Source organism: Lonchura striata, chromosome 7, assembly GCF_046129695.1.
Source record: "Lonchura striata isolate bLonStr1 chromosome 7, bLonStr1.mat, whole genome shotgun sequence".
Classification (NCBI taxonomy): Eukaryota; Metazoa; Chordata; class Aves; order Passeriformes; family Estrildidae; genus Lonchura; species Lonchura striata.
In genome coordinates, this window is record NC_134609.1 from 8,585,040 (window position 1) to 8,612,708 (window position 27,669).

The 27,669-nt window shown below is 41.8% G+C and overlaps 2 protein-coding genes across 3 annotated transcripts; both read right to left on the minus strand.

Annotated features, from left to right (window-relative positions):
* Window positions 1-81: 81 nt before the first annotated feature.
* Window positions 82-22,602, minus strand: BMS1 (BMS1 ribosome biogenesis factor). Of its 2 annotated transcripts, none has more exons than XM_021526666.2 (23): window positions 22,549-22,602; window positions 21,045-21,287; window positions 20,482-20,672; window positions 20,215-20,294; window positions 18,592-18,780; window positions 17,967-18,109; window positions 16,624-16,745; window positions 15,888-16,084; window positions 15,057-15,193; window positions 13,768-14,594; window positions 12,876-12,977; window positions 11,785-11,942; window positions 11,173-11,254; window positions 10,155-10,231; window positions 8,912-9,097; window positions 7,341-7,529; window positions 6,594-6,774; window positions 6,064-6,122; window positions 4,194-4,316; window positions 2,969-3,116; window positions 1,917-2,092; window positions 1,316-1,477; window positions 82-609 (listed from the first exon to the last, which is right to left on the minus strand). In XM_021526666.2, exons 2-23 carry the CDS (start codon window positions 21,218-21,220, stop codon window positions 373-375), a joined length of 3,942 nt encoding a protein of 1,313 aa, XP_021382341.2. In that variant the 5' UTR covers window positions 21,221-21,287; window positions 22,549-22,602; the 3' UTR covers window positions 82-372. The 2 variants fall into 2 exon arrangements, with proteins under 2 accessions (XP_021382341.2, XP_077640689.1); XM_077784563.1 differs by lacking the exon at window positions 22,549-22,602 and adding an exon at window positions 21,540-21,650.
* An 819-nt stretch (window positions 22,603-23,421) lies between these two features.
* On the minus strand, window positions 23,422-26,949 carry LOC144246590 (uncharacterized; the record flags this gene model as incomplete). The annotated part of the gene is made up of 3 exons (XM_077784501.1): window positions 23,422-25,500; window positions 25,589-25,773; window positions 26,922-26,949. Coding segments are annotated over 3 exons (1,152 nt in total), but the record flags the coding sequence as incomplete, so codon positions are not given.
* Between the last annotated feature and the right edge of the window lie 720 nt (window positions 26,950-27,669).

The following is a 27,669-nucleotide window of genomic DNA, read 5'->3' on the forward strand; positions in this document are numbered from 1 at the left end:
AAAATAAGGGACATATTTGGAGATATTCAGGGGAGTTTTCTTCAAAAGAAGTCCACTAAGACAAAACACAAAGAAACAATATTCTATAATTGATTAAAATATTTTATTGGCTAGATAGAATATGCAGTATGCATAGAAATATACTGAAATACAAAATCCTCCAGAATATTCCTCTATAAAAACCACAATTCATACTTCTACATCTTATTTATATACAATGCCAAATGTACTCAAGAGTGTGAATAAGGTCATATTTGCATGTCTTTCTTCTCTTGAAAGCACATCTGGTCTAGTCCAAGGCCATTTTGTTTCTTCAAGAGAAAATTGCACAGCTACCCTATTTCCTCATTTGGCCTGAAATCTGATGAAACTTTACGTACTCTTCTCTCCCTTACTTGATCCTTTCAAGCTTGACTTCTGCCTCTTTTTCTCCCTTTGTCCCAGTATGCGATAGACTTTCTTCTTAGCCTCCTTTTGCCTCTTGAATTTCTTTTCATCCTCCTTCTGCTTAACTTTTAGATATTCTTTAAGCTGTTCCCGATGCTTTGTTTTGGCTTTCTTTATCTTGTAATTATTCACTGTACTCAAAGCACTAAGTAGAGCTGATATCTAGAACGGAAAATAGACAATCAATAGACATGCAGTTCAGTTTTGGTGAGCAAGACACAGTGTAACCTCAGCAGACACACATAATGAATCAGAGATTCCAGGCAAGTTCCTAATTATCTCTGCACCTGTTACCCAGTTTCTAAAATGGTTTAATTATTTATCCTGTTAGGAAGTTAATCAAAGCTTTAATTTTTTTAAACTTTGATTTTGGTTAGATAGCTTTTAAAAGACTATGCCTAATTGCTACTGTAGAACACTTAAACTGCAGTTTGGATCTTCTTGCCTCTGCAAGCACTCTAATTTCTCAATTTTGCAAGCAGAGTATTTGCTTCAAATCCTGTGTTAATAATGCATGGCAATGACAAGTCAAAAAAACTGCAGCTGTCAATTTAAGTCACCCATAATATGAGAGCACTAAATCCAAGTGAAATAATTGCAAGTGCTGTGACAAGGACAAAAATCGTATTTAGGCTTCAGGTGACCTACTAGTCTAAAAAATAGACACCATCCACTCAGTGACAGTTCCATATACATACTGTGTGCCAAACAGGAACAAAACAAATTGCAAGTGATGATTTTTTCACTAGGAACATATATATATCTTTAGCACTAGCAGTGGATTCAAATGCCAAAACAATAGTTAGAAAAGCTTTAAACAGCACATTTACCCTTCAGGAGTCCTTGTTTCAGAGTAAGTGATAATTACCTTCTTTTCATGAGGCTCCCTGATAACAGCTGGTCTCCATTGGTCTTTTGGAGTCTTGCCTTTCTTCTCAAGATTCTTAGGCTTGTTCTTAAAAGGCAGTGCCTTCTGCAGGGCTTTAGGGATGTGCAGCTTATTGAAGTGCCTCTTCTCCCTCACAATAGGCTAAAAGAATGAATAAAAATATATATATAACACTAAAAAAAAAAAAAAAAACAAAAACAAAAAAACCAAACCAAACAAGCCACAAAAAACACAAACCAAAAGTAAAAAAACAACATCCTACAACATCCTCTGACATCCTGGGACTGAACTGTCAATGATATGTTCATCCCAATGACTACAGCATTAGTCTCAGTAAGCTTCTGGAGAAGACTTCTACCCTGCAGATTACTTTATAAACTTTAACTAACCCATAACAATCTACTCTCAGCTGTTTTATTTCCATTTCATGCCAGGACTGCGCCTTGTAGATAAAAATTTGAAGTCACACATGCATGTGTATGAAGATGTATTTATACTGCTCCCAGTTTGCACAGGTCTGAGACACACTGCAAATCTGACTGGTTTAAAAAAAAAAACAAACAACAAAACAGAAATATACCTTGTAGAGAGAATCCTTGTTTTGTTTCAGTTTGATGCCTCGCTCATACCTCAGCTGGCCTGTTGTCTTCATTCCACTCCAACTATCTTTCTCACCTGCTGGTTTCAGCAGGGATGTTACGGGGTTGTAAAACATTGGGATAGAAACTGGATACCAAGTCCTCACAAAAACAATATCTGAAAGAAAAGGGAACATTACTTGGCTCTAAAAATATGAAATGTGAACAGTTCATCACATCTACACTAAGCAAAGACTGCCTGAACAGAACAGATACTACACCACATGCTAACATAGTGTTTGGTATATAGACAGAATGTCTTCAACTTGTGGTAAAAGCAATGCAAAATCCTATAAAGGCATGAACAGCACACATTCCTGAAGAGTAGGCAGCTGAATACCATCCTGTTCATCATTCATATTCAAGAACAAGCAAAAGCATTTGTAGATATAGATGTGCCTGTATAATTACTGACAAAACCAATTTTCTTTGCCTATTTTTATAAAAGAACTAACTTGCTTTTATTTTGTACTATCTGTGATTTTGGTGTGTTTAGGAAAACAGGTCATATAAACCCAAGTATGAACTCTTTTACTCAATATCAAAGTGGCACTCAGCCAACACAGGAGATCCTCTGCACAATTTCCCCAAAAAGATTACAGAAAAAAGTTAACTGGAGTTACAATGACAGTCCTTGGACTTCTAAAAAAACTGTCCTTCTAGCACTTGTATCACTAAATTCAATTCATTATGTTCAAGGAGAAAAGCTGTGTAAAACACTTAAACCACGCTGTGTAAAGAATTACAACACTCGAATATGCATGTCTTCAACTCACGCCTTTTTATCTGCATACTATATGACTTCTGAGTATAAGTGAAAGAAATCCAACACAAAATACACTTCTTTTGAATTCCACTCTGCACCTCACAAGGTATTTCTTACTCTACAAATTCACATCTCAATTATCAGATCCCAGAATTCTGAGACACGGCTTTACAATCTGTGAAGAAGGATGAAAGTTGTATGATAACTTACTTGCAATGTGCAACTTACCACTCATCAGCAACTTGTCTTCAAATGTTGCTCTGAAAGCACCCACGGGAGCTCGAAGGGCCTTTTTGATCTGTCCTCGGATGCCACTCACACTACGGATTGCTGCACCCTCAAATTTAGCCACTTCCAACTGAGAGTTAAACATTCCCTGAAAATGTGAATTACCCACAGTCACTCGAGATGCCAAGTCTCTCTCTGTGACCTGTGTAGGCCACAAAAACAGAATTCCCTCAAGTATATCTTATAGAGAAACAGGAGAAGCATAGCATTGTCTTTAGACTAAGAGTGCTGATCATAACAAAAACCCACTGGGATGACTTTAGGTGAGCTACTGAAAGCAATCTACTGGGATGACTTTAGGTGAGCTACTGAAAGCAATCTACTTAGTCATATATCACAGGCAAGGTTGCTAAGCATTAAATATATATATTTAAAATTTCAAAACTGAACATATCTACAGAAGCTTTACAGTTCTCCTTTAAAGTAATTTGCTGGAACACAGGATACCTTAAAAGTAAGCAATCAAGCTGCCTTAAGTTGCTAGTTCTGAGATTCTAATACAATACAGTTCTTGAAGGTTTGTGCTTCTTTCATATATCACAAGAAAAGCAAGGAAAAAATCTATCTATGCCTAGTGCAAATACTTAAGTGCTTCATTGCTGGGATCAATGCTTAGCTGCTTGCTGCCTCAAATGCAGAACAACCTAAGCTCTCCCTGAGCCTGAAATCACAGCTAAGCACAGTGGGAAGGTCAGTGAACATTTACTTCTGCAGCACTACCTACCCCAAACATTTTTTTAACTGTAACTGAGAAGTTTTAAGCACTGCTAGAAGTCTCCTTTGACTCCAGAGCTCAAATTTAGTGGGATCAGACTGACACCTACCAGGCACAGGTTTACATTCTCCAAATGTGTTTACCACTACTAATCAGTGGGGTTTAGGAAGGAAGCAGGGGGTGGGAAGGAAAAAAAGATCACACTGAATGTGAATCAGACGACTGTTCCAAAATTTCTGTCTGGTTAACAATCATTCATATTCCTTGTAGTAACCAGTATCTTTAGAGATCACATAGAAGGGAGCTCAAAAAACCAAAGGCAGCTCCTGAGATCTAGAACAGCATTCAACAATAACTGAGAATTTATGCCTCAGAAAAAACAATTCCAGGTTGCATTCCTTCCTAATATTAGTACATCTGGTTTTACAGTATACATACCTATGAACTTACCTTAATAAAACAAGTGTTCTTAAAGATTTTGAATGGGAAACCAGTTAACTTTAATTTCTTTACAATAGTTATGGATTTATCTAAATCAAGCACAACTCCTGTGGCAGCAATCCGGAAGTCAGGCTGAAACATCAGACATGAAAGGCACTGCTGAATGTGTATTTCTCAAACAGTGAAGACATCATTTAGAATCACAGCTAAATAAAAGTTTGATTGGAAGGTCATCTAGATGACTTCTAAAGATCATCTAGTCCCACTCCCTGAAGTGAGCAGGGATATCTTCCAATAGATCAGGTTTCTCAGAGCCCCATCCAGTCTGACTGAATATTTCCAGTTACAGGGCATCCACAACCTCTCTTGTCAACCTGTTAAGTGTTTTACCACCCTTGCAAACATCTTCCTCCTCATATCTAGTCTAAACCAACTCTTTTAATTTAAAATCACTCCCCTTATCCTACCACAGGAGGCCCTGCTATGTTTATCCACATATTTCTTTTAAACCCCCCTTATGTAGTGAAAGGCTGCGATGAGGTCTCCCCAGAGCTTTCTCTTCTCCGTGATGAACCCCAACTCTCTCACAGCCTTTCCTCCTGGGAGAGGTGCTCCATCCCTCCAATCATCTTTGTGACTGTTCTCTGGACCTGCTCCAACAGGTCCCAGTCCTTCCTATGCTGAGGGCCCCGAGGCTGGCCGTGGTACTACAGCTGGGGTCTCATCAGAGCAGAGCAGAATCCCCTCCCTTGCTCTGCTGCTGGCACTGCTCTTGCTCCCATGACCACAGCATGTCCAGCCTCTCGTCCACCAGAATCCTCAAGTACTTCTCAGCAGGGGCTGTTCTCAATCCCTTCATTACACAATCTGAACTGACACTGGGGGTTGCTCCACGTCTGGTGTGGGAACCCCTAAGGTTCTCATTGAACCTTATGGGCTTCCCCCAGGACCACTTCTCAAGGTTCCCCTGGACATATCCATTCCTCAGGCATGTCAACCACACCACTCAGCTTGGTGGTGCCTCCAAACTGTGTCACTGATGGTCAGTGCTGGTCCCAGTACAGACTGCTGAGGGACACCACTTGTCACCACTGCACATCAGGACACTGCACTGTTGACCACTACCCTCCAAATCTGGCCATTCAACCAACTCCTCCTCCACTAAACAGTCCACCTATTGAATCTTTCCAACTTAGAGAGAAGTATGTTGTGGGGCACCTGCACTCCACATTTCACTTTTAAGATTCAGAATTTCTAACCTTTACAGAAGTAATGCAGCATGAAAAATGTAGATTGACTAGTACAGACTAGTTGAGGTGCTGCTGACATAACATTCCTACCATTCACTAATGAGATTTCCAGAACTGCCATGCTAATTACCTTGGAAACAATCTAAAAGTCCTTGTGATCTACCTCACTGTGTTCTCTTTATGAAACAGAATCTTACTCAGACAGAAAGTCTCAAAGGAGAAGTGCTTTGTGCACTGCTCTAAGACACTGTATTATGTGAGGGACACATGATGAAAATACCCTTTTCAAACATGCAAAAAGACAACTGTGCAATAGTACTTGGAAGGCATATTTAGGAAGGAGATAATAATTCCACAGCTTCTCTGGACAACCTGTGCCAGAGCCTCATCACCCTCATAGTAAACAATTTCTTCCTGAAATTGGTTTAAAAAAACAAACAAACAAAAAAATCCTCTCCATATAGTTTCCCACCTCAATGTAATACACCTTTCAAAAGCTTGAGTCTAGCTACTTTCTTAGTTCCTACTACACTGCTTTATCATAATGTAAACCTTCTTCCCAAAATATACATATTTTGCCCAAATATCCATAGAAAGCATTAATCAACATTCTGTGGTAACAAACCTACCGTCGTGCCACTGACAGACTGCACTGCCAAAAATCCTGTCCCCTGAGGAGTGATGGGCCCTAAAAGAAAATAAATTTTAAAATATCTGAGGAGTTTTACTACACAATATCTAGTCCCTATTTAAGTTCCAAAAGCTTAAAAATACATGACAAATATACTCAATTAAGAAAATTAAAGTTTAAAGAACTCGAACAATTGCTCACATTTAAAGCCCCATAAAGAAATGGTTAACAAGGTTATTCATGCAAGGGCAGGTCCCATAACGTGTGTAAAGTCTATCTGCACACAAATCAGGTTCCTCTTTGACATGCTACAACTTAGCAGAATGCTCAGAATTTGTTTAAAAGCCAAACAATTTGCAAATCGTTTAAACAATCCACAAACATTAGCCAACTGCCTATTTTCCCATACTCCTTGGTGTTATGTTTTGTTCCACAGGGAAGTTTCAGAAGCTGCATTTCTCATCCCGAAAGCTGCATTTCCTGGTGCATCCCGCAAAGCCCGAGCGGCGCAGGGCCGTGGGGGCTCACCCCAGAAGGCCGCCCCGCAGTGCATGTGCTGCGGCGTGTACTTCAGCAGCCGGTGCCGCCCGTTGTGGTCCTCCATGTAGAACAGGGGGATGGTCTGGAAGCGCCTCCAGCCCAGCGACAGGATCAAGGGATCGCGCGTCTTCAGGATCTTCTTGTACCACCGGTGCTTCTTCAGGCGCAGCTGAATAGAAGAGAAGGTGAGCCATGTTACGACAGGATGGCAACAGTGAGTCTGAAATTCAAACTTTAATTTTTTATCTTCAACACACTAAGTTATATCTTTGTTTATCTTCAAACATTCTCACTAACGTTAGGTTGACTGGGAAGCTCAATCAGTATTTCATTCACCCTGAAGCCATGTGTGTATGTATACAAGCAAGTATTATATTAAAAATACATTTATATATGTGCTAGTAGCTTTTCTGTAGTCACTTGTATATAGATCATGAAGGTCAGAGTACAATTAATGTTTGCAACTTAGCAAACACAGTATCAGATCTTAGTCCTGAGACACTTCTGCAGCAGAACATTAAACAACAGTAACCTTTATCCAATTAAGCCTGTAAAAATCCAGAATCTGCTACTGTAGAACTACATTTTGTGTCAAAAGCAAATCCCTATTCTGGAGACAAGGACGGAAGTTTCTCTCTGCATTTACTGTATTTTAAGCACAGAAAGCCATAACTCCAGACACCCTGAAGCACTCCTGTACCAAGATAAAATGCACTCAGCCCTTTGGCTACGTACCTGTACATAGCCGACATTTCCCTCGCTGTTGCCGAGACCACCCAGGATGATAGGATAATGAGGATCAAAGTTCAGGACAAATTCACAGGGTACATTCTCAATCTCTATTCGAACATACATCCCAGGCCTGAATCCCTCATACTGCACTCTGGTCTCATCATCTTGATCTTCAAATTCTGCTCGATTAAGCTATGTGACAAAGAACATAATTCACAAAATTCAAGTGTTAGCAACTTGTTCATGAAGGGCTGATTCTATTTAAAACATGCCAACATTTATATAAATCTTTCTGGGAAAGATCTAATAAGTTTTGTGACTTCCTATTCAGAGGAAGACCTCTACCACCACAAAGTCCTTCCAATTTGAGATCTCAAGTGGGCCTGTTAGTCTCCTTGAAAGACAATACCCAAGAGAAGCAAATGGCTGAGTAACTTCTGATATACCTTGCACTATGGTGACTTTGGATTTTAAAGACACAACTGTCTGAAGTACATTTTTTTATTTAGGAGCCCAAGTACCTTTTAAAGTTAATGTCCTGATCTTTAATGTGTCACTTCATGAGGATGCAGCATTCCTGTCTTACTCAACAGCTTAAAAATATTTTTGTGCATCCTTACACTGTACATCATCAAAAGCTCTTTTGTACCATGGGATAAGGAAGTAGATATTGTGCAAATATTTAAGAAGATAGCCTTGTGAATAACAGAAGCCTCACCTTCCTGTTCTAGCTCCTGATGTTTAGCTACCCATAAGACACTGATTCTTTTACTGGAATATCCTTCTTTATCCTTTAAGTGCTCTCAGTGCATCAGCATAGCAGCGCTCACATTACCCTTTGTGAAAGAGGCTAATACAAACAAGTAAAGATTAATTTAACACTACTTAGGGCAAAATTTTGTCAGAAGACAAGACAGTGAAGTCATTAACAATGTAATGCAGTGTTCTCCCAAGTCAGTGAAAGAAGGAAATTACTTTTAAGCCTAAAATTTCTTATGTAAAAAAACAAAGGCCTGGAACAAAACCAACACCTCACAGATTCTAAGACTTCTACCACATGTACAGAGCAATAGTCATTAATTATTTTTTCCTCAAAATAACTTCACAGTTGGATGAAAAAGACTGTCACAGAGAATTTACTTATCCATTAATATCACTGCAAAAAATCACACCAAAATAATACTAGGAAAATATATGAGAGAAATTAATATGAGGAGAATTTTCACCTTCCTACACATAAAAGGATGTCTTTTTTATTTAAAAACTTTTAAAGTAGTTGAAGTTTAATGATACATCCTGGCTTATTCAATGAGTTAAAGTATGGTTAAATACTGCACTCAGTTTAAATTAAGCTTTCATTTGTTTAGCTTGTTGGCTTATTTTCCTTTCCACATAACAGAATCAAAAAGTTCAAGCATAAAAAAAACCACAAGCATGTATTTCTTTGTGTGTACTTTCTGAAATACCTCCTGAGCACCACCTGTGTCTCAAAGAAAAAATCTTTTGGGGACAAATTCTGTGGAGCATTTTTGAAAACATATAACCAGATAAATTGTCAAATTAGCAGATTGTACCTGTGCTTGTTTATGCATTTCTTCTTTAAGATCATCAAAGTATGTGGCATCCCCTTCATCATATTCTGCATCAAACATTTCTTTAAGCTTTCTTTTCTTGTCCATGCGCTCCTTTTTCTTTTCCTCCTCCTCAGGTTCTGGTTTGGACATATTTTCATCTTCGTCCTCCTCTTCTTCACTTCCAGACTAATCAACAATAAGTTGTCAAACATTTAAAATGGTCCACTGAAAACAACCCATTCTGATCAACATTTTGATACATATTATTAAACAATACTTTTATAGATATGATTAAACAATACTTTTTTATACTGTCAATTACTAGACACTTGAAAAACATTTCAATGTTAGACAGAAATTAGTAAGCTGTTCATACAAGACAACTTCAGCAAGGACCAAAAGATCTCATGATCTAATCATATTCCTTTTCACTGATAAAACTTTTTTGACTAAAAATCATTTTCATGTAAGGGAACAGACCCTACAACTGACCCTAGAATAGCTCTCAGTTATTTCTAGAGCTAATATAAGCATCTTTAATACCGGAGGGAAAAAAAAGTAATTGTTGATAGCATTGAGCAATACTGTGCTGGAAGGCTAGAAGCACTCTTGAGACCAGGGAGAAGGAAGTTTGTTCACAGACCATTTGAAAACTGCCAAAATTATGCCATTACCCTCAATTTTATAATGAATGCAAAGCCATCAAGTTGCTCAGTCCAAAAAGAAATTGATTTTTCAGTTTGTACTGTCACAGACAACTACAGTTCTGTTATTGGAAGACATCCAAGCCACAGCATAAAATTACTTCCACCAACCTCCTTTATGCAGATAAGAGGAATGAACTAGGAAACTGTGTCAAGTTTCCACTATATGTTGTGTTTAAACAGAGTGCTATAATCTTCTGCATCAGATGAGATGACATAGTACAAAGAATCATGATTACATTTGGTTTTAAAATACTTCTGTCCTGCCTCCAGATCCTCCAGCTCTTGAATAAGCCTGACACCTACTGTTAAATAAGTGATGTGACTTCTACATAATTAACTATAAACAAAAATTCAGGCTCAGGCTAAAAACATGCCACTCCAGATAAAGCCAGTAATAAACATAAATTTTCTTTCATGCTCTCACTGATTTCCTTCCTATTGATTCTATGAACACCAAATTTATTACAGAGGATGCCTATCACTTGATAAGAAACACACACTTATGTTGCTAAAGAACACAAAAATGCAGATCAGACCTTCTCTCCTCCAGCAGCAGCCTTTCCTTTGTGTACAACCCCAGTTTCCAGATCTTCAAAATCTCCATACAGCTCTTCTGCAACAGTGAGCACCCAGGACAAGTGAGCATTAGTTAACCATTCTGCTGTATTGCTCCACAACATCTCTCTTGTGTTCAGTACTATATATTTCTCAGTGCTGCTGTAGAGATTAGTTTCAGTCCAAATATTTTTGATTCCTATCAAGTTTTATATGTTTGTTCTGTCCTTTCTACAGCTTCAGCTGAAAATTCCCAGCTAAACTCAACGTGGCTCCTCTTTTACCCTTTCAATACTCTTATGATTTAAAAAATGTAAATTATGTTTAGATAACCCCAAAGGACTCCCAGTACATACATTTGCACTCTAATGACACAAGACATCAGCAGAGCAATTGAGTTACTATGTTTAATTTAAAAAAAATGTATAGCTGACAGTTTTGAAGTTAAAAACAACGTTATAGTGTTAAAGCACAATCATAATGCATGTAAGATACAGCCACATTATTAAATTAAATATTTCCAAATTAAAAACAAACAAACAAAAACACACCTCCAAAAAATCTGAAGATAGGTCTCACCTTTCAGCCAAACATGAAAGGCAAGTTTGTCTTCCCAATAAAGAATAGTTTCTGTTTATTTCTACCATGACTATCCAAAAGAATAAACCATAAATAATGAATAGATTAACTCAGATGCATAGTTCAAAGCTGGCATGTCCAAGTGTTGAGACTAAGGACTCCATTTTGTAATTTAAATTACATTCTCTATTTTTTGGAAAATAAAATTTCCAGAATGTGGTATATGCCTACTGTTTCTACAGAGACTGACAGCAATGTGCAATTATGTCAGTATCTACATAATAATTTATATAATAGTTTGAAAAAAAAAAACCTGCAAGTATAGCACCAAGGCACAATATTCTACATACATAACTAAAAAGTCACACTTTTCTTAAAAATCCTGTATATAGGCATCATTTTTAGAAGTGTTACACATACCATCTTCCTCCAGCAGCTTTGCTGCATCTTTATCATCCTCCCACTTTCCAGTAACAAAGCAGTCTCGAATACTGCTCATAACCTGCAAAATAAGTGTCATTGCCTTGCACAGCTGCAGCTTATCATCAACAGAAATGTTCCCCAAGACATTCCCCACTTCCCCATCAGAGACATCACCTCAGTGACAATTCTCACATGCAGCTCCACATCAATTCACCCATTACCAAAACTACACAATGCCTCCCCAAAAGCAGGATTGTAAACCCAGTTTAATTCTTGCTCAAAGGTCTTTGCACTACCAAAATCTCCACCCTACACTGGATTTTTACTTGGGTCTTCCCTGCTTTTTAGTTTCTGGTAAATAAAGAACAAACTGTTATCCACCAAATATTCAAGTGAGATAAGCATTAAATTTATTTACTGTAACTTGCCACTCTTCTAAGAACAAACCTTGGAATCTGTTACTTACAGTGACAGCAAGTGGCAGAATCTAAGACACAGTGGCCATAGCTCCCACAGGTCTGTTTCAATGACAACTCAGTCACACTTTATGAGACACAGACAGGACAGAACCAGGCAGGATATGAAGAAGCAATTATCCAATGGCATTACCTCTTCTAAATCCCAATCTTGCAGCTTTTCTACCAGAAATTTGGAGCAGTCAAGAGCATTAGCCTTCTGTCTGGATGCTTTGTCTGGACGGCTGACACGAAACAAACCTCCGAGTTCATCACCTGCATCCTCACTCTCCTGGTCCTCATCCTCCACAGCTAAACCAAACACAGAGACTGTGATGATTTTCCCCACAGTACATGCATGAAATTCATTAACCACCCCTCTCCTTGTTTCCCAACAGCTGCAGCAGTTTGAGGAAATTAAAGAACCAAACTGGAACCGTTTTAAATGTAAAAGTCTGAACAGAAAGGTACACTGATCTAGTTGTTTTCATAACTGGAATTATATTTAAAAAACATAAGTAAACAGAGGATGCTTCTTCAGTATCACAAACTGAAACAATACCAAAATGATCTGTGAACAGGAAGGACATTAAGCCTGCCTGTAATTCAAGAATACCAGAGTGGAGAATCTGTCAGAAAGTCTTTCCACACCTGCACTGGGGAAGGTTTACAAAGCCCAAATTCTCATCACGTTCTACAAAGGTTCTGCACAATGAGATTGGCACACTCAACCACTATAAAAGTTATTAATTAAAACAGGACAAGTTACATAAATAGCAATTTTCTCTTTCTTTTAAGCCATTTATTTTCCCCTTGACAAACACTTGATACTATGAAATGTATAAGAGAGTCTTTCATAGCCACTTTTCTGTGAGACAGAAATTCCTGAAACCAGCCAACAGACAAAATCCCTTTATGAAACACTATTACCACAATGGGTTTGCATAATATCTATCAGATCATTACACAAACGACCAAACCTTAAACATTTGTAAGAAATAACTGTATCAGAAAACATGAGTAACAACTGAGTAGTCTGGAAAATGAACTCAAAATGCTTTTTATGGGAAAAGTAAAAACTGTCTTATTACAATTATTAGTGAAAATGAGCATCAGCAATTAAATAGTAATTAACTCTCCTCAAGCCTCCTACCAAAAGACCATGCTCAAATATTCTTGACTTGAAAACTTGGTAACAGCTAAAAGCCAGCACATATTGAGACAAGTTTCCAAACAGATCTGTACCTGTTCCATACACAAGTTTACGAAGATTGGGGGTTGATCGCTGCTGTCTTAGAAAGGCCTCAGCTGCCTTCTGTGTGAGACCCTCTTTCCACTTAAGTGCACCTGAAAAGGGAAAAAAATTGCAAAAAAGAACAAGAATCAGCAACTACAAAAATAATTTAAATAAGGACATGACAAGAGACTTAAGAAGTGAAGACAGAACGTACAATTTCTTTTTCTCATACTCCATATATACACAGAAACATAAACTGTTGATAACAAATTATGCCACTGTTTTTTTTTTTCTTAGGATAGAATTTTAAAAATTTATTAACAACAGTAACAGATTTGATCATGCTCACGATGATACATATCTTCTTCACAGACTCACAGAATGGTTGAGGTCGGGAGGGACTTCTGGAGGTCTCTGTGTCCAGCCCCACTGCTCAAGCAGCCTGCTAAGGCAGGTTGCTCAGCACCATGTCAGGATGGCTTTTGAACATCTCCAAAGATGGAGATACCTGTTCCACTGCACAGTGAATACTTAATGCATTTTAGTAACATTCCCCCAGACATGTTTTTTAGTCTTTCTAGATCTAATAGAGCATCATAATTTGTTTTACACACATAGCTATAAAGATAAAGAAAAGTAGATGCAAAATCAGTGAAGTTTTGTTTATAAAATGAATCACCTCCATTCTAGAGGAGGGAAATCTGACACTGCATACTACAATGTAAATGAAAGGTTTAATAGCAAGTATTTCAAGATTTCCTAACTTGAAGTTTTTCTACTTAAGAATCATACATAAATACATACACATGACAGGCAAAATGATGGAGTATTTACTAATGATATCCTTTAACAATTAATACAATTAAAGTGGACAGTAAAAATTAAACAGTTATAGTCTACCTGTTGTGTCAGCAGAAAGATCTATTTTTTCTTCATACTCCTCTTCCTCTTTTAGAAGGTTCTCCACATCATCATCCTCAGTATCTACAGTTTTAACTTTAGTCTGTCTAACACTATCAGCTTTCTTTGCTTGACTCTGCTGAAATCCATTCCTATTTGATTCTCCACCTTCTAATTCCTCATGTGATCCTCCTTCATCATCACCCTCTTCAAGAGAAGAGTTCTCATCCTCAGATTCTGATGCCTCTTCCGCGGTGCAGTTTCCTGAATCTGTAGTGAACACTGCTTTTCTTTTGGGACTGTGCTCTGAGATTTGTGGTTTTGTTTCTATATGTTCACTATCCATATCATACTGCTTAGAGTCAGCTCTTTTATTTGCAGCCTCAGATTCACTACCTGAGCTTTCATCTTCACAAGTCCTTTGTATGTCCCCCTCCTCTTCCTCCATCTCACTGTCTTCAGGGGCAGTTTCTTCTTCTTCAGAGCTCATCTCCAGATCATCATCACTGTCAGCAAATGCTGGGAGCTCATTCACAGCTTCTTCCTGAGCCATCTCTGTCTTCAGACGCTTGGCTCTCCTAACAGCCATCCCTTCCTGTAAGAGCACTCTCTCACTTCCTTCCTCAGCATCATTTTCATCATCACCATCACTTCCATCTTCAGACACTGCTTCTTCGTCTCCTTCTTCTTCATCTCCTTCTTCTTGGTCATCTTCCTCATCACTTGCTACATCATCATTTTCCTTCTCGTCATCTTCAAATACGGCCTTCCGACGAACTCTTCCAGTCTTCAAATCCACCTGCCTCTCTTCTTTTGGCATCACAAACCTGACCCAAAGACCACATTTGGGGTAAGATGGTAAAGTACAAGAAAATTTTAATGAAAGAATTAAGTGTCTACAAATTTTCTTTCAAACAAAATGAAGTTATGTAACCATTAGAAAGGCACTGGCATCCTTTAATGTCTCTTTATTCAAAAGTATTGAATGTTATTGAATGCCAAAAATAATTCCAAGAAATTTTTTAATTTTCCATGGAATGTATTAAAACAGAAATGTTACTTGTACTAGAAGAAATTCCTGGAAGGCAGGACTACACTGCTTGCAAAACTTTCTAGTACCAATTACTTCTGTCCCAAAATACAGTGTGGCACATGAGTAACCTCAGAAGAGGAAAAATCAGACAATATGTCATTTTACTAGCTGTGCTCTATTGAGAATTTTTCCTAAATTAGAGCCTGAAATTAGAGATTCATTCATGCTCAAACACCGCTCAGCATTTAAAACTTACTCTTGTCCTACATCTTCTGAACCCAAGGGTGTAGAGTCCATGAAGAGAGAGACCTTGCTTGATGCCATCTTAACATCAATGGCTGAGTGTGTGGAGATGAGGCTCTGGACAAGTTCATGATTTGGCCTCACTTCCTCCTGGAAAGACAAGATTTTTTACTTTTCAATTAAGTTGAATAAACAAATGTCTAATGACAGCTATCAGTCTAAACCAGCAAAATTATGCATATGCAAGAAAAAATTGCAGAGCATTTTAAAGAAACATTTTCTCAGAATAGAATAGCAAGGTCTCCCTTTCCCTCTTCACATTTCAAGAATATCTATAATATCAACCCAAGAAAAATTGAAGAGACATTCCTTCAAAATATAAATACCAGCACATTATCACAGACCAAGAGATATTTAACATTTAGCACAATACAGGGGAAAAAACTGAATTCAATTTGTTTGTAGGTAAATCTTTTTTTTTTTTTTCTCTCTTTGACCAGTTAAATTCTTTAAGTTTTCTCCCAACAATCACCATGTCCTCCAAAATAAGAGTAGTAATAGTCCAGCACCAGGAGATTTCATAAATCTTAGGTCAATGTTTGGAAAGTTATTACACAAAATAAAGGTATTTAATATCAACAGATCTTCCAATGTTTTGTAAAATAACAGATAATAGAAATATCCCTTCTCTGGAATCTCTGAAGGAAAAAAGAATTAATTACCCACTATGGATAGATAAGGATTGACTATTTTAAAGAAGCTTATTTTAAAACACTTATTTCGGCTTTAAGGATAGAAACTATATTTTCCAAGAGAATTCAAACCACCAGCAGCATTCTTTTACCTCTTCTTTTTCATGAGCATGGCTTCCACCAAGGTCAATGTAAACAGCATCTTTATCATACACAATTCCCCCAACTCCTGAAAGAGGGGCATAGACAAGCTTCTCTTTCTCATTTAAAGAACGTTTCTTCTGCTGCTCAGGGAGAGCACAGGGGTCTGGCAGGAAACTCACATCACTTACAGTGAAGTCTCCAACACCTGAGGGGACACACAATGATTCACCAACAGGAAGCTCTGTACTAAACATCCAATTCCTCTGCCTTACCACTGAACTCAGAGAAGTATACATAAATTTACCAGAATCCTGTAAAGCTTTGTTTGCTTCTTTGCTTGTTTTCAAATGACAAAAACCAGCAACTCACTTTTCTGAGTGGGTCTGTAAATTCATTATCATGGTAGCTCTTCATTTAAACTTTTTAATCATTCCTTTAAAATATTATTCAATTCTGACCATAATAAATATATTACATAATTTACTAATTCACATCATTCAAATTTACTTTCCATCATTACGGTTGGTATGTTTTACATTTTAAACACCTTTAAAGTGATACACCTTTGAAAAAATTTAAATACTGTGAATAATGTGTTTATCAGTGCAACAAAACTGCACAATTAAAAGCAAAACTATTTACAAGATTTATTTTCACAAAAATGTCCATTATGAAAAACATTTCAAAAACATAATAGGTAATTAGAAAGGTGAAGAATCTGTTCTTCTAAGACTGATAAATTACCTGGCATATGAATTTGACTTTTGTTTTTTAGGTGTGCTCCTCTCAGGTATCCATACAGTGATATCTTCCTGTCACATTTGGGATTGATTCGAACATCTTCTGGGTTTGTCAGCTCTTCCATCCTACTCAACATTTAAAATGACAGTTAAAATATCCAGAATCTCAATGGTAACTTTTCAGAGAAGGTAATTTAAGAGAAGAGAACATCACTGCTGCCACTGCATGATCTGCAGACTCTAATAGTCAAAACTGAATTATTGTAAGAAAGAAAAAATTAATGGAAAAAACGATCTCCTAAAAACATTTTAGAATTGTATATTAAAAGCTGTACAATTATGTTCAACAAATTTCCAGAAGGTTTACTGACACTTCACTGAACAGGTACTGCTTTCTTAGCACATTTTAACTACTCTTTATTGGCTTTGCACACACAACCCTCCTCTAATCAATGTCACCATTAGAGGGCAAACAGCTGCATGTCACATTCCAGCAGCCACACGCCTTCTTTTCCCTAAGAATGGTGGTGAGCTACCACGGAAAAGAGTGGTGTCTGCAGGCAGAGGAGGGGGAAACTCCTTTCTACACTGCCCATGGGAGGCAGCACAGAGAGCCAAGCAGGAGAATGGGAGACACAACCCGGCTGCAGAACAGCTTAAAGCTGACCCAACAATCACGAAACTGCAACAGTTACAGCAACCTAAAACAATGCTACTGAAAAACTACAGAATGTGGGGTTTGCATTTGCCCTCTCTCTGCTTTATGCGTTTTGCAGGACTTTGCACAATGCTTATCTACTTCTCTGATAATTTTTCCTGAAGAAATAGGGCTAAAGAGGCTCATTCAAGGCACCTTGGATTATTGTGGAAATTTAGTCATAACTGTAAGCATTATGACAATAAAATATGAAAGGTGAGGTAATTTCTCAAGCAGGCACAGCTGCCATCAAGATTACTTTCATGTTCCAAGGAGACTGTGAATCAAATGCTATACTGGGAGATGGAGCAGAAGGGATATTCCAGGGAACTCAAAGGACTAATTCACCAGCTGTTGTTTAATCACTAGAACACTGTTTCTTTTCCACAGAAAGAATAATCATCAACAAGCAGGATTATTTTAATTATCTTGTGTTTCAAAAGTGTTTACAATAGACCAGAGGCGTGTACATGATCTGACACAAATGAAAACTGAACGGCACAAACCTGAAGAGGCGCCTTCCCTTCCCAAAGCCACTTGGGGAAAACCAAACACCCATTCACACACAGAGCTGAGGGCCAATAGCACAGCATTTTCAAACAACAAGGTGCTATCTACACTGAGAATAAAGAACAGAGAGAAAAACACACCTGTCTGCAAGAATATACGGGTGAGACGTCTGCCAAGTGAGAGGCCGGAATTTCATAACCGAGATAAAACGCCCCAAATTGTGAATTTCCTGCTTTTGATATTCTCCATGAACCATCCCAGACAAATAAAACAACTTGGCACCCTAAATACATTAAAAAGACATAAAAACATAAAAAATTCGATTTAATACCCATAAAGCTAACAAGAAAAATATACAGTTAATGCAATGGTAATTTGTAAATCTTAATTGAAAATTACATTACAACTGGGTCTGAAAGATCAAACTAACCAGGTTACTTCAATATGAAAATTATCCCCTAAATCTCACTGGAAAACTATTCACATCCTCAAGACCTCAAACAGACCTACAAGCAGATCCTCCTTGAGCAGCCCCTGCATAACAGACCTAGTAGCAAATTTAGTGGCTTATCACACTGGATAGAAAATAACCACACAAGTATTGCAGCAAACGGGAGAAAGATGAGACAATCTGATACAGTATCAACATTGCTCACTTAACTATTTAAAAGATATAAGAACATAATAAACACAAGTATTGACCCACTTTTAATTTAGCTTCCATAAAGCAAAATACATGAAAAAAATTAATGCTAAATGTCATACCGGATACACTTCAGTCCAGAATCTGTGCTTTAACTTCTTTTTAGTCTTCTTTAATTGTTTGTTGTTCTTGAATGTGTCCAAGTGGGTTAGAACTCCCATAATTTTGGGAAAGCCATGTACCTGGCAAATGTTCAGGAATTCAAATGTCTCCATCTCAAATCCAAAGCTGGCATCAATGAGCATGAGAACCTGTAAACACAATATTCACATTTCACTGAGGCAATACCACAGTGCCCACATGAGATTATTTCAAAGACCACACCTTCAAATCTTAAACTTCTCAGGAACCAAAATTTTGCAAAAGGTTCTGTACTTTCTTTTCATACACCTGAAAACCAACTTTGGCTTTTTATCTGAAGTATGGAACTTGGCTGCTAAAGATGTTCTAGATGCTCTAAGTATGCAGTAACATTCGGCATTATAACAAGATCTGAACAAGTGCTTACCTGGTGAATTTAAAACATGCAAAACTGATTATCTTCCAAGATTCTCAGGAACATCTTAGAAAATTAATAAAACTCTTGTATCTGTGTCTTGAATACACTAATGCTGCTAATGCCAAGTCTTTTGGTAAAAAAAACCAACTTTTTTCCCTTGTTGCAACTGCTGTTACAAATCACTAAAATGCACTGGCACAGGGAAACAGCAGCCAAGAGTCACATGAAAATGCAAGAAAAGTTGGTTTAGAGTCTTAACAATAATAAAGAACTTAAAGCATACAGGAACTGATGACACATCTCCAAGCACTGATATAATCTTACGCCCCTAACAATGAATCCAAACAGATTCTCAGCACCACCATGTGCACACAGAATCTGAAACATCCACCAAATATAGCAGCAAAAGTATTTGTACTGTGTGGTACATCTCCTGTACTCATCAGAAAACATACAAATAGAAGAATATCTAGATCAGTATACACATGTATTTAGATACTTACATAGTTAATACTTAGACAAGGATCCCAATACCTAATCAGCTGCAAATAATATACTCCAAATCCACTTGTAAAGTAAAATTCTAAACAAATGGATCATGCACTGAATCCCCAGGATCAGTTGATGTAATCTCTTGATCCAAAAGTTGCAAGTAAATTACAACAATGACCACGCTCCACTGAAATCAGTTATATTACAAGACAGATGGAGACAGATTGAGACCTCAGAATGCACAAAAAACCCCAACTACTACACTAATACATACTTCCACTTTGAACATTAGTTTAAAACTTCTTGACTAAAAATCATTTTCAGATTTTATATGGTTTAACTAAATCCCTTAATGAGAAGTCACTGTGTCACCTTGGCTTGTTATAACATCTTCCACTAGGAGTTTACCAGTGGAATTAGCAATGAAGCTCAGCATATTTCCCATCTTTCACATCCTCCCCACCACAACACACACACTTTACTTTCCCCCACCCTCAAGATGAGTAAAGTCCTGGGGCTGTTCCAGAACATGCGGTCTGTCAAAGAGTTCAGGTCTTGTTCTCTTTGAAACCAAACACAGTTTTGCCTTTGACAGCAAAAAATGCGTAGAGAAACCAGACACTGCTGCAGTCCAATCAAAAGTAGTATTTTCAATATAAATTATAGTAGAAATCACATTCCATTGTTAACTTACCAAATCAGCAACTTTAGCCAGGTCAATCATTGTGTTAATGTCACATCCACATTCAATAATAGTCAGCCGGCGTTTTTTACCTGCAAACAGAATTAAGCATCAAAAAATGAAACAGAGGGAGCAAGCCAATTCATAGATTTCTTTTCAAGTCACATTCCTGAAGTTCCTCCAGGGTATCTGGGACCCAGATTCTGGTCTAGCATGTAATCATCCAACTTGCATCACTGCAGAAAAGTCTGGTTTTACTTCTCCTATCTTTGTTCTCACCTGAAACAATTGTAACAGGACCCCGGATTTCAACCAGCTTTTGCCTTGTGAAGTTCTTAATGAGACACTTTATCACAGTGCTCTTTCCAACTTTGGGAGGGCCAACCACAACCACCACCACCGGAGGTGGCTCCAAAGGAGTCCGGTCAACCACGGGAATGTGATGCTTTTTAGTCTTCAGATCCTGAGTTCTGAGGAGAAATTCGTAATAAATAAATACAGAAGCATCATGGATTGTGGCATTTACTATTTGAAAGTCTTCAGTATTTGCAAAAGCTTGAACACAAAATGGAGCACAAGGAGATATCAGGAACTCTCACTGAGTCTAAGAAGCTATACTGCTTTTCTATCGATTTGCACAGTGTACAGTGTAACAGAGATGCACAAAGCACCCCACTTCTGACACACACAGACAGGCTAGAGCGTGACTGTTGAACGCTAGGCAGACACATCAGTGAAAATCACAGCCTGTATATGTCTACACAAAGCAACACGGAAAGCCCAGGCAACCCCCACCCCTCCAGCCGCCTCTGCACGCTCTAGAGCCACTTCCCACTCCTCACCGATGGAAAGTCCTGGCCATCCGCACCGCGGACTGCACCGTAAAGGCTTTGGGGTTTCTCTTCCGTGCATTCTCCTCTTCGCCTATTCCCAGGTCATTGAGATAACGTTTCCTTTTCTTCTCTGCCTTGGGCCCGCTCTGCTTTGCACGATGCTTCTTCTTCTCTTTCTCCTCCATCTTACTCGTTCAACAGTTGTTTACAACCAGCAGGATTCGGAGTTCCTCCGTTCGACAGCGGGCGCAGCTGGCACAGAGAGAGAGCGCGGTTAGCACAGGGCCCGCGTACACAGCACAGCCGCCGGAGAACACCGCGAAGCACTCCCGGACCCAACTCACGGGGCCCATTCGCGCCCCGCACGGCGCACGGCAGCCCCGGGCCCCGCGGGCACGGCCAGGCCGGCAGCGCCGCGGCGGTGCGGCCGAGCGGCGGGAGCCGCGGGCACACCGCGGGCCTCAGCGGCGGGAGCCTCAGCTCCCGCGAGCAGCCACCACTCACCTGTGCCGGGCGTGCCGTGGGCCCCGGTCCTGCCCGGCCCGACGCTGTCCCCCCGGGCCCCGCGCTGTCCCCCGGGTCGGTGCTGTCCCCCGGGCCCCGCGCTGTCCCCCGGGTCGGTGCTGTCCCCCGGGCCCCGCGCTGTCCCCCGGGTCGGCGCTGTTCCCCCCGGCCCGGCCCACGTGCACCCGCACCGGCCGCTCCGTTGCGGAGCCACCCTCCCGGAAACAGCGGCTGCGCGCAGAGTTCCGGCCGCGGCGGAGCGCTATTGCGGGCGCACACGGCGGCGGCGGTGCCCGCACGGGGAAGCGGGACGGGAGCCGGGACGGGAGCCGGGACGGGAGCCGGGACGCGGCCCCTATGCGCCTCTTTAGGAATAAGTGACTCTCCTGCGAGCCCTGTGGAAGCCCGCGGTAGCTGCCCGTGGGGCCGGCCCCGCAGCACCCCGAGCGGAGGAGGCGCGGGGACCCTCAGCTGCCCCCCGTACGAACCGGCAGATGCGGCCCCAGCAATTACTGTGAGAGAGAAATTAAATCAGTCCTTGCCAAGGACTACGGGAGGACCAGCAAGTCCTCCGAGAGGGTGAAAGCCGATGAAGAAAAAGGCTCTTGGGTGCAGGGAGCTCGGCCACAATCGAAGAACGGCAGACAGCAGGGGCTCTCAGCGCTGACGCGGGGTCACGGAGCCGCTCCCGTGCCCAGCCCCGCCTGGCACCGGGTCCGCGTTCCCTGAACTCCGGGAACGTGACCCCACCGCCTCCCGGGCAGCCCATTCCCGTGTCTAACCACCTTTCCTGTGAGGAAATGCTTCCTGGTTTCCAACCTAAACCTCCCCTGGTGCAGCTAAACACCATGTCCTCTCCTCCTGTCGCTAACACAACTCAGTGGGGGCGTTTTGCACGCACAGGGACATGGCCGGGCATGCGGAGGGTGCCCAGGTGGGCAGCGAGCCACGGCTTTATCTCGGGTGCCCCGCCGGAGGGTCGGTCCCCTGAGGGGCTGTAGGTGCAGACCTGCTCCACGCAGAGCCCTCCTGTCTGCGCTGATTCTCCTTGTGGCGTGTGCCAGCGAGCGGCAGGGCTGCTAACGAGGCGTCCGAGCCTGTGCCCTCCCCCTGTGCTGCGGGCCGGCCCCATCCTGCCTCCCAGGCAGGGACTGCCAGCCGGACTCGCAGGGACCGCGCTGGCACCCAGTCCTGCTGCTGGAGGAGGCGGCTGTGAAGAAAGGAATGTCATTTCAGGGTCCCACATGATCAGGACACCCTGCGGTGAATTAGCCCAGGCTGACTAAAAGTGACATTGGTGAATTTGGGTCTTCACAATCTCTTTGGCAAGTTATGTAGAAGAAAATACATTTTTCAATATTTAGCATGCAAAATGCTCCATTCTTCTATAAAGAGGAGCATTTAACAGCCAGTAGAAGAGTAGTTCAACTACTGAACACATTTGGTTCCTGCCCCAGCTCTTCCTCAGCATCACCTAATTATATGACAGCAGAGATGCTGCTGGCACGCAAGCCCAGGGGAGGTCTGCTATACCATCGCTGTGGAACTACCTCCTACCTGTTGAATAAGCATTCTCATTAAGAAGGTATTGTGATGGAGAGGGTATACCTAAATAAATAAGTCTTAGTGCATTTTTTTCCAAAAATTTACTAAAAAGAGTCATAGATATAAATGCAATCATCTCTTTGTCCTTCACTCTCAAATACAATTTGTGTTCAAAGTGCCTTGCAGCTATTGTCTGAAGCCAAGCAGCTCTTCTGTAATACATGAGGTTGTTCCAATCCTTTAGGTTAAAGCAGAAAAGTTACAGCCATAGATAAAAATTACTGACAAAAGTCAGGACTAATTTTCTGGACTTCTTCTGTACACGCCTCCATAGACAGTTTGTTCAGGGACATAAATTTTATTAATAAAATAATGCTCTGTGGTTAAGTTTTATTCTCATTGTTTCTCTTGTTCTATAAACAAAATAATTGAGTCAATAACAAATGTATTACAATCTAAGCATATTTTAAAATATTCCAGAGCCAGATTTTAAACACAAAAATAGATCTGCATGTAAAGTTTTCAGCATCCTAGGCCTAATACTGCTTTAACACACACCCATGGCAGTTCTCCAGAGGTACACATGGAGAACCTTTCCATGATTACTGTGGTCTTCTGGATAACCATGGATCTTGAGAATTCTAAAAACAGGCTCAATGTGCAAATGCAAAGATGAAATACATTTTTCTCTCCTGAGTGCAATTCTACAATTTCATTAAGGTAAAAAACCTTAATTTGGCAACTAGACAATCACAATTAAAAAAAAAAAAATAAAAATACAATTTGCAAACAAATTACCCAAAAGAAAATCACAAAAATACTGCCTTTTAAAAGACCATGGTCATTTTTAAATGAAAACACTTATATTAAATACCCAGGAAAAAACATTCATGTTTTTTATGAGGAACAGAACTAAAATGCAAACACACCCAGTGAGATGTCCCCTGCCACCACAAAGGCTGCTTTTCCCATGCTTGTACCCCTCTGTGTTAATGCTTTCTCAACTAAAAGCTAAAAATACGTCTGTTATCTAAGATTACTTAAGTTAAAATAAGTGAATTATGACCAGAACAGAAACCAAACTCAATACAGTAAGGCCACAGAAATACCATAGCGCTAAGCCTCCTGGCAGAATTAACCAGCACAGCCTGAACAGAGAACTCCTCAGTACTGACATACTTGTGAAGATCACTGTATGCATGCAGGTTAATGTTAGGCTGCCCATAACCAAACGCTTGCAGGAATCCTGCAAGCAGCTGGTGAAAGATGGCTTGGGCTGGGGAGGCAGCTCAGGAGCAGCAGGTAGTCCTTGCTAACATGGCTTATCTTTCTCTCCTTTCCATACAGGGCCCAAAATTCAGAGCAAGCACTCTGCACTTAGACCTGCAAAAATCTCTAGCCACTGCAGACAACACTGACAACCGAGGAAAAAAAATCACATTTATTTTCTATCAGTCAAGTGGACCCACTGCCAGTTTCATGTCTGACCCAAATGACAGACTGAATTCTGGCCACCAAAAGCAGAAAGGTAACTTTTTGTCTGACCTTGTTCCACATTTTGCTCATTTTCAAACAGCAAATCTAACCCTATTCCCAAAATTTCATTTCTTATGCCCAGCCAATGAGGGTCATAGTCATTTTCTGTCTCCAGCAGCTGCTGCTCATACAATGGGGCTTGAGTGGGAAGTGTCCTTTGATACCCCCCTTCATGCTTTGGAAGTACCAAAGGAGGACTAGCATTACTAGCTGCAAGGAGAGGTGAACTGTGCCTCATCTGCTCGGGCTCAAGCTTAGGTTCCCCCCCATCAAAACTGAAAGTGGAACCCTTCCCAAAGGGAGAAGTGCTTGACTTGGCATACAAACAGTTCTCAACACCCAGGCCCTGGTTAGCACTAAAGTAGTTTAAGACAGGCTTCCTATAAGTGTTCTCTTTAGCTCCTGGGTACTGGTGATCTGTACAAGGCTGGAAAACACCTGCATCTGAGTAGAAGCTTTCAGGGAAGGATTTCTTCAGGTGCGGGTACTCCTGTGCCTGCTGCACGGGGAGCGAGAACGGAGGGGCACTCCCCGCGCTTCCCGCACCTAGTGGGACCCCTCTTCCCGAACAGTCCGAACCGAAGTCCGCTGGGGTCTGACCCAGCGCTCCAAAAGTGTTATCCAAGCTCCTGAAATGCATGTCGAGCCTTGAGTACAGCTGCCCCGAGTAGAACGGCGGCTGGCCGCCGAAGCTCTGGCTCCCTCCTGGCAGGCCTGGCTGCGGGCACAGACGGCTCCGCTCTGCTCCCGGGCCCTGCTGCGCCCGGGGCCGCTCCTGGCCAGCGCACCGCGGCGGCTTCGGCTTGCCCGGCCTGGCCTGAGCGGCGGCTTCGCTCTTCTTGTGGTTTAGCTGCCGGGCCCTCCGGTTCTGGAACCACACCTGCGGGACCGGCGGAGACTGAGCACCCGGGCCGCGGGGAGGCCGCTCCGCCACCCGCCCGTCCTCCCTCCAGGACCGCCCCTCTCACCTGGATCCGGGACTCGGGGATGTCGGTGAGGCTGGAGAGCTGCTCCCGCAGGGCGATGCCGGGGTACGGCTCCTTCTCGAAGGCGCGGACCAGCAGCTCCAGCTGCGCCTTGCTGAAGGTGGTCCGCTTGCGCCGGCCGCCCTCCCGCCCCGAGCTGGGGCCGGCGGGGCGCGCCCGGGGCTCGCCTGCGGAGAGAGAGCGGAGAGAGAGCGGAGAGAGGCGGTCAGCGGGGCCGAGCAGCGTCCTCCTGCCCCAACGCCGCCACCAACACTGTCACGAGCACCGCCACCAATACAGCCACCAACACCGCCACCAACACTGCCACCAACACCGCCACCAACACTGCCACCAACACCGCCACCAACACCATCACCAACACCGCCACCAACACCATCACCAACACCGCCACCAAGACCCCGCCGCCCGCCCGCCCGGCTCACCGGCGGGGCCGGGGCTGGGGGCCGGGCTGGCGGCGGGGAGGCTGGCGGGGAGCAGACTGGCGAGCTCCATGCGGGCCGAGGTCTGCGGGCGGTGTAACGGCGCCGGCAGCTCCGTGCCTTAAGAGCCCTCCACTCCGGCCTTTAGCGACCCCCACCCACGGGGCCCGGCCCCTCTGGGCCTCCGAGGGTGACTCAGAGCCGTCTCCCACACCTCCATTGTCATCCCATCACCAAAATACACATAATGAGGGCTCGCCCCATCCAAGGAGCCAAAGTGTCTCCCAGCGAAGTGCCCGCTGCTGCCACCAACCCATCTAGCTTTCTTTAATTCAAATGGAGAGCAAATAATTTAATGAAGAAATCTTCCGCCTTTGGTTCAGCCCTCTGAGGGAGCTCCCCTTCTCTCTGCACTGCAGGCCTGGAGCTCTGCTGAAAACCTGATGGTCCCCCCAATGCAAGGAGCCTCCATACCACCCTTCTCCTAAAGGCAAGACATCCCAGCTCTTACTGCACTCAGATGACAAGTCCTTGTCTTCCCCATTTGGTTACCCTACTCCTATTCCCATCCCTGGGACATTTCTCATCAGCTTTACTGCAGGAAATAAAATGCTGGTGGCTTTACTAGACAGTGCATGCTCACAGCAATGAAGCCAATGTTCACAGCAAAGGACAAAGCCTCCCCCAGCACACTCAGGTCACCCAGGTCAGACAGAGCAGTCTCCCTCCAGAGTGCATGCTGAAGAAATTCCAGACAGGTCTGCTCATCCAAGTCAGGTACAGAACAACCAACATCTGTGCTATCAGCCCAAGGTGAAATCATGAACAACATATTAATTCAAACGAGTGGCCAGAAATATCATTTAAGAGAGCCAAGAATGACATAAGAGACTTACAGGGAGCAACAGTTGCAACACTGAAAAGGATTAGATGTTAGAAGAGAAGCAAATCAATTCGTCAAGTGTAATAGTTTGTCAAATGAGGCCACTAATGGCTATCACTGAAGGTGTTCAGGAACAGCAGCATCATTACATCATGTGTTTTTCATCTCAACTTGTCCCCATTCATTTTTCAAACTTGGGACCTACTCCAGCTTGCTGTAAATCTGAAGGGTACAGGGACAAAATGTGTGTGAGCTGGTACACACTGTTTGCATTCTGTAAGGACCAGCATACCCATCATCCATGCTGCCACTTCTGGGTTGAGCTGCACAAGGGTTTTAACATTACATGCACCATCACAGTGCTTCACAACAAAAAATTAATGTCCTTCCACACAGGGATGGCAGTCAGCTCCTGTGAGTCTAGTACTTGGAGACTGATTCCTCTAGCAGCTCAGTTCATAAGGCAAATTCAGCTTCAGCTATTAATTTGTGTTTTAAGCATGTAGGGTTCACCCCTAGCTGCCATGAAGTTCTCACAGGGCTTTGCACGCAGTCATGTACAAGCCATCGCCAGTGCACTCTGGGCTAGCAAAGCTCATGCAGGTGCTCCTTCAAAAAAAAAGTTGATCACCTATTTGGTTTTTTCCTTCTTTTTTTTTTTTTTTTTTTTTTTTTTTTTGGCCAGTTTAGTTTTTGGCAAACTTAATACAAGCATCAGCATGTGACAGGGATGCACAGGGGCAAAGGGTAAGAGGGAATCG

Excerpts from the sequence above, each read along its gene's own strand:
- BMS1 (XM_021526666.2), bottom strand. The coding sequence starts at position 21,220 with ATGGAGGAGAAAGAGAAGAAGAAGCATCGTGCAAAGCAGAGCGGGCCC. Across the intron at positions 18,781-20,214 it reads TGGCTAAAGTTGCTGATTTG|GTTCTCATGCTCATTGATGC; the intron begins GTAAGTTAACAA and ends TTGTGTTTACAG. Across the intron at positions 6,775-7,340 it reads GAAATGTCGGCTATGTACAG|CTGCGCCTGAAGAAGCACCG; the intron begins GTACGTAGCCAA and ends TCTTCTATTCAG.